The following is a 10,361-nucleotide window of genomic DNA, read 5'->3' as shown; positions in this document are numbered from 1 at the left end:
TGCAGCTTTTACTTAAGTAGCTCCTGTAAAGCAGATGTTCCCCCAAATAAGAGGGCTGGAGTACAGAGGACCGCTGGGAAGTCTTGGGGTGCTGCACTGGTTGGGGGGAGCCGCCTGGTCTGTAGTGAAGGGTGCCCGCATTCTGCAGGTGCAGGGATTGTGATCTTGTACTCCGTCGCCTCCTCTCCCTGGCTCACAAGAGGATTGGAATCCCCGCGTTGCAGGCTGCGGGATTTGGTGCCTGAAACAGAGCTCAAATATATTCCACGCAGCAGACATCAATCTAGCCGGGTGCCCACACCTGGCCCGGGGGAGGGGAAACAGCATCCAGGAGCCCCTAGTTTGGGACGCTAGAGGGCCGGTCCGGCTTGGCTTGGTCCGACTGCTTTCCCGTGATTGCTTCTCCAAACCGCCCATCATCCCAGTATCCTATTTCTATTGGCTTTTCCGTCTGCCATTCGGTTCCGCCGCGCTGACCCCCATTGGCCTCCTACGGCCGAGCCCCGCCCCACGGGCTGGGCACGGGCAGTGGGGCATCGAGGCGTCGGAGCCCGGTGCTGGCTCTGGGCTTGGGGGGAGGCAGTGGTGGCTGAGGAGGAGGAGGAGAAGGAGGAGGAGCGGGCCAACAGGAGGCAGCGACAGCTAAGGGCCGGGGTGATGGTGCAGGTGCCCGAGGTCGGCGCGGAGCTGCCGGGCTGAGGGGCTCCTGGTCCAGGGTCCGCAGCACCGCCGCGTCGCTCTCGGGGGCGGGCGGGCGGGAAGATGCTGAGCAGGTTGATGAGCGGCAGCAGCAGGAGCCTGGAGCGCGAGTACAGCTGCACGGTGCGGCTGCTGGACGACAGCGAGTACACCTGCACCATTCAGGTCAGCGCAGCGCCGCCCCGCCCCGCCCCGCCGGTGGGACCCCCGCCCCCCTCTCCCCAGAGTCGGGCCAACTTGGCCGGCGGCCCTCACCCAGGGGTCGCCCAGGCTCCAGCGTCGTGCTTTGTCCATTTCTGGCTGCAGCGTACCTCCCTGTGCAGGGGCGCTTTCGCCAGAGCCCCTTCCTGGGACCCGACCCCGGTGCTCCGCGCCTCCACGGGACGAGTCCCCGCGTCCCGCACCCCCAACTCCTCTCCTGCCCTCTAGGGGGATGAAGGCGCCCGGACCTGGCTCCTCGGGCTCGCCCGGGTGGGGAGCCCCTTCTGAGGGCTCCCGCGGGCAGGGCAGGAGGCTCCTAGCCTGGCCGCCCCGTCGGGGGGCGCAGGCTTTGGCTCTCCAGAGGGGCAAGGACGTCTGGCGTTTCTTATCTCTCTTTGGTTGGAAGGATAATGGTTTATGTCATAATTTCCCCCCCAGCATTTGTGAGTCAGAGCTTTCAGACGGTAGAACTGAACGCGCAGCCCAGGCAGAGTGGCCTATTGAAGGCAGCCCAGACCTCTGGGCTTTAAAAATTTAGCCCCCCTCCCGCTTTCGATCCCCAAAGCTTATTGTGTAGGGTAGTTTTAGGGGGCGTGAGATAATGATTTATCAACAAGTCCTAGAGATTTAGGGGCTGGCTGTGGCCAAGAAGAATCGGTGACTTACAAAACGCCAACAATACGATAATGCTGCACAGCATTTATTTCAGAACCTGGTATTTTTGAAGGGATTTTTACAACCTCTTGCTTATGTTCCTTCACTATTGCTGTGTGGCATGTCAGGAATAGTAGTCTTTCCCGGGAATGCAGTCACAACCCCCTCTCCTTTATATAAAAAAGTCAGAGATTGAAAACATTGACAATGCTCCAGCGTTTAGTTCATGAGCTGGGAGGATCCTGCGGTTTTACCGCCCGAAATTGCTCTTTGTGGAGAAGTAAATAGAGTTGGACCCGGAGGGGTCTCACCTGATCCCTTGCCTTTGCAGCCTAAAACCAGAGGAGGCTTCTAGGCTCAGATGTGACAGACAAAAACCGTCTGCCCGAGTCCCCTCCCCTCCTCAGTGTCTCCCTGCCCCCGCCCCCTTATTTATTTATTTTTGCTGACAGTGCTTAATAGCGGAAAATAGCGTAGTGTTCTCGGTAGTGTATGAGAGCAGCTGCTCTCTGCTGACTCGGTGCTCAGTTCAGCCTTCTCTCCACTTTCTCTTTTCTCCACCCCCCCCCACCCCCCAGACCAGCTCTGGGCGTTAAGTGCTGACTCCTGCCAAAGATCCATGAGGGTAGAGAAAGAACATAAGATCTCTTTTTTAAGGCCACTTAAATACAGACTAAGCAGTTATACAGATGCTAGTCATCAAGTGAAAGGGTTTTTGTAGTTGAATATGATGGAGAGATGCTGTGTATTCTGTCCCTACTGAACGAGTAGCATACTACTTTTTGTTTCTATTGTATCATTGTGCCATGTACAATTTTTTGCTTTTTGTTTTGGTGGGATAGGAGAAAACATTGAATTGTCATCTTTACTATGTGAATGCATTGTCAAGAGCTTTTAAAAAGTCTTTATCGTTTTGTTTTAAAATTTAAAGCATTTACACAATAGCATATAAAGAGCAGTGTGAGATTTAAACTTCATGAGTCCCAAGAATACTTTGGGGTATGTGGTGAAATAAAAATTTAAGGGGCAGATCATTCACTTTTGCCAAGGTATAAAGTACAAATGAAACATAATTTTTAATTCAACTTGTTAATATGTTGTTTGGGATATTGCATCCTCATTTACAAGTAAAATATGTTTGTAATTTCCCTCTTTATAATATATTTTTTCCAATTTTAATATCAGGTATATCCAGATGAAGTAGAATGATTTTGAAGTTATTTCTTTTTCTGTTGTCTATAAGATTTGGCATGATCTGTTTTTTGAAATTATCTTCTATTTTTATTTATAAATATTGCTATTTGTTGAGACTTTGGAAAAATAATAATAAAAAAACACAATTCACATCACCATTCTGCTAGAAATGATTGATAACCTTGTGGTTTTAAGGTATCACACAATAAGGCATCCAGTTATTTTTCCCCAGTTAGTGGAAGGTTTGAGGTTGGTTAGTTGGTGTCAGAACTGTGGGTAGTTTTTATTACTATTGATAAAAGAATATTTTTAATTTAAAGAGGACTTACTGGATTTGTGCTTGCTATATCCTGCTGTGGTTGTATTTTATTTCCTACTGCTCTTATTTTACATTATTGCAATTCAATGTTATGAGAAAATCTAGGCCACTTTAAAAAAATTTAGGTGAGTGTAATATGGCCACACTGTAGTAAGTGTCCATTATCTAACCATGTTAGTGATTGTGCGTTGTGATTCTTGTATGGAATTTGAAAAACAGAGGAATTCTAAAGTATATGTGATGTTGTCATTCTTTGGCACTACTATTGTGAATGGCTTTTGTTTTTACCCATGTGAGGAAATGTAGAAAAAAGACAGTATTTTCTATGAAATTGACTTTTTTTTTTTTTGCATTTAGCTTTTGAGTATTTAGAAATTGACCTTAAGAAGTTTTTCCCTTTTACATTTCTGTGTGTATATATGTGCCTGTGCTCATTTGTCAAACCCTGGGCACAGAGCTTTTGAATCAGTATAGAAAGGATCCGAGCTTCTTACTAGGTTAAGCAGTATTCCCAACATTTTAGGCGTTTGCAGTACTGTATACTATGTATTTTAAAATTTTTTGGTCATAATTTGAACTCCTTTTCCTTAAAGTGTTGTATGCTGTATTTTTGTTTCAGTAAGGTTATCTATTTTAGAAAGATTTTAGTGTCTCTTGAGATAATCAAAGACCATCTAGGGTATTGCAGAATCAGAAATGTATTACTGGGTTGGAGTTATGATGGCTACATTTGGTAAATTTCAGTTGTAGGAAATTCTGTCAAAATATTGGTCTGTCCTTTCATAATGCAGCTATTATACTGATCTGACATTTAAGATGTGATATTAGGGTAATGAAAATGCTTATATTTTCTCAATGAAGGTTACCACAGTTACAGACTGTTCTTTCATTCTTTCTGATATGCAAATATAGTTGTAGACCCTGAGAAATAAAAGTATACATGGGAGGGTTGTAGTGTAATTGCTCTCCCGTGAAGAACACTGTTCTTCAGTGCCAGTTTTGAAGGTCATTGCCTCATAAATGCAGATATGGTCCACTCATCTATTTTTCACTCATTTGTTTTACTTATATATTTACCACATTTGTCACTTTCGTTATTTTATCTGGGAGAACATAGGGAAAGTGAAAAATGAACATTTTTCATTTTCCTTATCTAATATCTTTGAACTTAGTATACTGAATGAAGTCATTTAGATGCTTACACGTATAATGACCTAAGGAATTTATTTTTTTTAAAGACAAAGGTCTTGCTATGTTGCTCAGAGTGGACGCAAACTTCTTAGCTCAGGTGATCCTCCTGTCTCAGCTTCTGAGTGGCTGGGACTATAGGGTACAGCTGTGCCTAGCATCTAAAGAATAAATTTTTAACTATTTCTCAGGTTATAGTAGTTTGTCAATTATTAAGAATATATATTGCAGAATTTCCAGTCGAAATATGTACTGAAAAAATACATATTTGCATGTCAGAAATATTAATTACCCTTTGTGTGATTACTGAAAGGTGAATTTACTCTAGAAATGAATTTGATTTTACTGGGGACACATTAAAATAACTGATTAATCAGATAGTTTAAATTTTGTGGTTGAGTAAGATCCTACCATAAATAAAATGTGTGTGCTGAAACAGTTCCATAGTGGAATGAATATTTGGATTTGATTGTTGCTCAACCATTTAGTAACTGTAGGGTAAAGGATGGAGGGAGAGAATAAATATATTGAACCTTGTATTTGCCAAGCACACTATATGCAGTATCTTATTTACTTCCCAATAGCATTATGCACTGGTTATATATCCACTGTACTGGGTGAAATAAAATAGGATTGTGGGTTGTTAAGAAAGTTGACTATGTGAGTTGAATGGCTATGAACTAAACATTCTGTTAAGTACTTTGCTTAAGCCTTACTTCAAACATTTGAAAGGTAGGTGGTGTTATACCTATTTACCTATTTTACAGATGAAAAGAACAGGTCCAGGAGGCCAACTTGCTAAAAGTTACTAGGTGCCCATACTCCATTTTGACACTGGTCTTTTTGTCTCTTCATCCCACCTTTGTTTCCTCTCTGCATTCTGACTCTCCAAGTCAGTTAACCACCTTGTGCCTTAATTTTCTCATCTATATAATGGGAATATTAACTTCTTTCACAGCAAAAAGACAATAACTTGGAAATATTATGAATAATAAAGTACATCTAAACAGATTAATATGCTATACATTGTGCTTTTATTCAAATAAAAAGTAGAATTAGGAAATGTTTTACTGTTTTTTTTAAAAAATAAGTCAGTTTAAGCCTTAAGTCTCCTTGAAATGATTTCTGATTCGTCTCAGTGAAATTGTAAAATCCCAGGATGGAAGAACTTTATTCTTTATTAGAAGTCTTCTTTTATATTCAAGAGCTTACATATACTTCCCTTCTGTTGTACCAAGTCTTTGGATTTACAGGGGCATTGGTTGCCTAGGCTGTGATTTGTCTTTCTAAGAACTTCTGTTTCATATTTGGTGAGCGCAGTCCTTGATTTCATTAATGCAAAAAGGATGTTGTTAGAGAATTAGGATAATTATATTCACAGGGGAAAAAACACAAAGCTGTTTTATTTTCATGAATATTGATTTTTAAAAAAATTTTAACAGGTAATTATGCTGTTTGAGGATCTGTTACTGTAGCCTGTCAATTAAACTCTTAACTCTTGAAACTGAGTAGTTCCAAAATTAGCCTTCTAGGATCCTAAAAGTATTGTTTCTCATTTCTATATTAAATAGTTATTGTATGAAACTAATGCAAAGCAGCCTTTTTTTTTTTTTTTGGTAGAGATGGGAGTCTCATTTTATCGCCCTGGGTAGAGTGCATCACAGCTCATAGCAACCTCCAACTCCTGGGCTTAGGCAATTCTCTTGCCTCAGCCTCCTGAGTAGCTGAGACTACAGGCACCGACCACAACGCCTGGCTATTTTTCTGCTGTAGTTTGGCCCAGGCCGAATTCAAACCCATCACCTCAGTATATGGGGCTGGTGCCCTATCCACTGAGCCACAGGCGCCGCCCACAAAGCAACCTTTTTAATATAGAAGGTAAATTCTAGATACAAAATTGTGCTCTCATTCTTTTTCTTTTCGAAATAGTGCCGTTTAAGGAAGTGTCAAGGCATCCAAGAGAAATCTAGAAGCATTCACCACAGCAGATTTTACTCATGGGTATTTGTATGAATTTGCATTCTATTAAATGCTTGGAATGAATATGCTAGGGGAGGCAATTCAACATAGTGCTCAATAAAAGAGCGTGTGGCTTTTGAGTCCTCTGTTACATTGCCTAGAGACTCAGTTATTATGTCTGTTCTATCGTTAATATAACACATTTTTAAAAAAAGGTATTTGTGAAAGCAAAATCACAGTCACAACCTGAAAACAAAAAATAGTCATTTTTTTGGTTATATATTTGGAGTGATATATGAGCAGGCAAGAAAATGTATAACCCCAAATAAGAGGAAGCAAGGTACTAGTTTTAGGAGAGATTTACTAATGATAAATTTCTGCATTAAAGTATTTGAGATTACTTTAAAAATTTTATTTTTATGGTAGATTATACTTTAGAATGTATGAAGAATGGAGTAAGAGAAAGTTGTAAGATGAACCTTAAGAATTATAGTATCTAGTTCAGTGCCTTACATAGTTGTAGTTCAATAAATATGTTAATTTGATTGTTAAATGATTGCTGTGTTAACTAAAACACTTTAAAATTTCTTATTCCTGAAAACAGTAAACATTTTCTAACAATTACATAAGCCTTTTTATAGTTTCAACACATCCCATTACAAACCATTTTGCTGCAATCCCTCTTCTTGGTAAGAAGTACAGTATGCAAATGTGGTATTTATGGAGCCTTTGAAGTCCCTGATAACTTTCTGAAATTATCCTTTGTTGAATTAGTGGAGCCCCAGTCTTCATAGCTCCTATGACTTTTTGGTTTGTCTCTTAGGATTTCAAGTCTTTCAGGCTTCCCCCCACTCCCATCTCTGCAGGTTTAGAGGCCTTAGATCAAATGAACAGTGTGTAGTGTGGGGCTTTATGGAGCATTAGAAGTCTTCCAGAATTAGAATTTTGAGTATAGGGATCATGGTAGCCACAGAAATCTCCTTCACCCTTTTTCCCCTATCAGTATTGCATAAAACAGGATGCAGACCTCCTCCTAGCCTCATTTTCTAACTTCTTGACCCAAGAGGAAGTGAACTGTGCTTCTCAGCTGGCTTCTAGTTATATCTATTTTAAGCTGAATTTATCTTTGATATTCTCGTCGGTAATGTTCTGACTCTGAAGACCCTGTTTCATGGAGCAACCTCTTGTGGGTTGTTATTCCCTCAGGTGCACCTAGCCAAGGCTTAAAGTGCAGATGAGAATATTATGGAAGATTGGCAGCAACCTTATAGCTGCTGTTTCTCACCCGTTTTTTGCTGAGGGTGGCAAGTGCTGTTCTCCTGGGGGCGGGGGGAAGGAGGGGATTTCTGGCCTTGACCTTGAATATTTTTTTTTATGCAGCTAAGGGTACTCTCTCCATTCCTATGTTGCACAGTGAGTGGTATTTCCCCTAAGAGAGCAAAACAGAGTCATGTCTGTCTTAGCAATTGAAGGAAGTCTTCCATTCTTTTAAGATTCTCTAGGTTCTCAACCTTCCTAATGCCACGGCCCTTTAATACAGTTCCTGTGAGTGGTGACCCACAGGTTGAGAACCACTGCTCTAGACCTTGGTGACCAATACAACTCTTTGAACTTTTTTTTTTTTTTTGGTAGAGATAGTCTCACTTTATCGCCCTTGGTAGAGTGCTATGGTGTCACGCAGCTCACAGCAACCTCCAACTCCTGGGCCTAGGCGATTCTTTTGCCTCAGCCTCCTGAGTAGCTGGGACTATAAGTGCCTGCCACATCACCTGGCTATTTTTTGTTGCTGTTTGGCAGGGGCCGGGTTTGAACCCACCAACCTCTGTATATGGAACTGGCACCCTACTCAATGAGCCACAGGTGCTGCCCAACTCTTTGAACGTTTATAAACATTTATTTTTGCTTTAAATTGTTTTATTGAACTTCTTCAGATAAAACCTGATAGTTGTACAAGATAAAGTGAAAGCTATCTACTTGACACATAAGTGCCCATAAATTTCTAGGTGATTTTTTTCTCTGCTTTGACTACAGCTATCACACAGGTTAATGCAGGAAAGAAGTTCCTAGAGTCTGCTCAGCACCAGCTGAAGTACATCCTTTGTGACACAAAATGCTCAACAACCAGGGAGAAAGGGCATGGCTTTCCACTGGTCACAGCTTAAAGGTCAGTAGTAGAAACCATCGTGTAGGCATCACAGCCAAGTTCTCATGGGAGTAGAATCCAAACTTTAGGCATTTGGCCATGAGGTTAGTGCAGAATCTGTGAAGGATCATTGCCCCTGGCTGAGCTTCCAGAGCTCTCCTTATTTATTCAAGGACAACATGCTCATGGTCATCTTAAAACTCCACTATGGTGCTGCCATGATCAGAAGCTTGGGAAGAAACTAATTAGAGGTTGGGGTGACTCCATCCAAGTTCCCCCTGACCTCAGATAGGTCAGTTCCAAGCAGTGGCATCAGGTTGACATCAGAAACTGCTCTTCAAAGCTTGGCTGAGGCCTGCAGTGCTTTCCTGCTGTGGATCCAAGGAAACTGTGTATACCAACAGTTATGCAGAGGCAACATAGGGGACTGCTAGTTCCTCTTGGTCAGCAGCAGGGCATGCAACAGGTGCCAAGCAGACACCAGGAAACCCCTACCCATGGCCAACGAGCCCACCATCCAAAGAGACATTCATAAACATTTTAAATATGAATAGAGCCAAAGAGAGACCAGGGAGAGTAGAGGGTCTAAGTCAAAGGTCCTCAAACTACAGCCCGCGGGCCACATGCGGCCTGCCCAGGACGTTTATCCAGCCTGCTGGGTGTTTTTATTGCTGCCGCCTGTCCTGCTTAGCAGCTGATTTGTCCTGGGGCCCACAGTCCCGCCCTCCAATGGTCTGAGGGACAGTGCACTGGCCCCCTGTTTAAAAAGTTTGAGGACCCCTGCTCTGGAGAAATTTCCTTCTCAGAAAAATTTAAATTATAAACCTCTTGCCTTCCAAAGCCACTGTGTGATTCTCATTATTTTTGTCAATATTTTGACCAAGATAGGCTTCTTTATTGGTCTTTCATCAGTTGCAATCGCTGTATAATAATACAGTGATTAAGGATAACATAACTTCTGTGCTCTTTCCAGCTTTCTTATATCATGTCCTAGATTTGGAAGACAAGAAATTGTAAAGCCCCTTAGGTTCAAATTCTCCGGGCTTTTGCATGCTGCCATCAGACAAAACACAAACTTGTGTGAATAAAGTTCTCTGAAGAGATCCTTCCGTGCCATGCTCGTAAAGGCAAAATAATTGGGCCACATGCTTGGCAACCACTGAGTTTGTGTACAATAGCTCTATTCACATGTCTACAGAAAACACCCCTTTGACAGTGATTATAGCTTTCATTTCCCCCTCCTCTACTTCTGACTCCTTGAATTACCATGACCTCATCTGCTGATTCATCTTTAGAGGTACTTCGGACCACTCCAGAAATGCTGTAGGACTCATTTCTGTGTGTTGAAGATCATTTCAAAGCTTCACACACCAGCCACTGCCCACCAGGGGAAAGCTCAGGACCAAACTATTCTCACGTCTCATTTGAATCATCTTACTATGTTTCAACTCAGGGACTTTTTCTTCTTTAGAAATTGTGAACCCTGTTAAAAGCATGGAAAATAGAGTAGGGGATTGGTTGCAGCCGTGGTTCTTAAGGCATAGCACCTGAGCGGGCATCATCAGTATCATCTGGGTGCTTGTTAGAAATGCATATTCTTGGCCCCACTCCAGACTTAGCACATCAGAAACTCAGTGGATGGAGTTTAGCAGTCTGTTTTAATAAGCCTTCCAAGTGATTTCTATGTGTGCTGAGGTTTGGGAATACTACTGGGTTACAGAGATGTTTAGTGGTAAAAGAGACAAATCTTAATTGGACAGAAAAGGTGAAGGAGAAGGGATGAATGAATCTCAAATTCTGGCTCGGTGCCTGTGGCTCAAGTGGCTAAGGCGCCAGCCACATACACCTAACGTGGCAGGTTCGAATCCAGCCAGGGCCTGCCAAACAATGGCTACAACCAAAAAATAGCCAGGCGTTTTGGCATGCGCCTGTGGTCCCAGCTACTTGGGAGGCTGAGGCAGGAGACTCGCTTGAGCCCAGGAGTTGGAGGTTGCTGTGAGCTGT

General features: G+C 42.6%; 1 protein-coding gene across 5 annotated transcripts in view; it reads left to right on the top strand.

The window, feature by feature from the left end:
• The first annotated feature begins 523 nt into the window (after window positions 1–523).
• Window positions 524–10,361, top strand: part of FRMD5 (FERM domain containing 5) — a 337,264-nt gene continuing 327,426 nt past the window's right edge. For 4 of the 5 annotated variants that reach the window (XM_023514298.1, XM_023514296.1, XM_023514297.1 and 1 more), the window contains exon 1: window positions 524–864. In XM_023514298.1, the coding sequence (XP_023370066.1) occupies window positions 763–864 (102 nt within the window). In that variant the 5' untranslated portion in view covers window positions 524–762. The remainder of the gene's footprint in view (window positions 865–10,361) is intronic. The other variant, XM_023514295.1, reaches the window with a different exon arrangement.

The sequence above is a fragment of the Otolemur garnettii genome, unplaced genomic scaffold (assembly GCF_000181295.1).
Source record: "Otolemur garnettii isolate 467f Iridium unplaced genomic scaffold, OtoGar3 scaffold00050, whole genome shotgun sequence".
NCBI lineage: Eukaryota > Metazoa > Chordata > Mammalia > Primates > Galagidae > Otolemur > Otolemur garnettii.
This window is presented reverse-complemented; position numbering and strand designations above follow the sequence as displayed.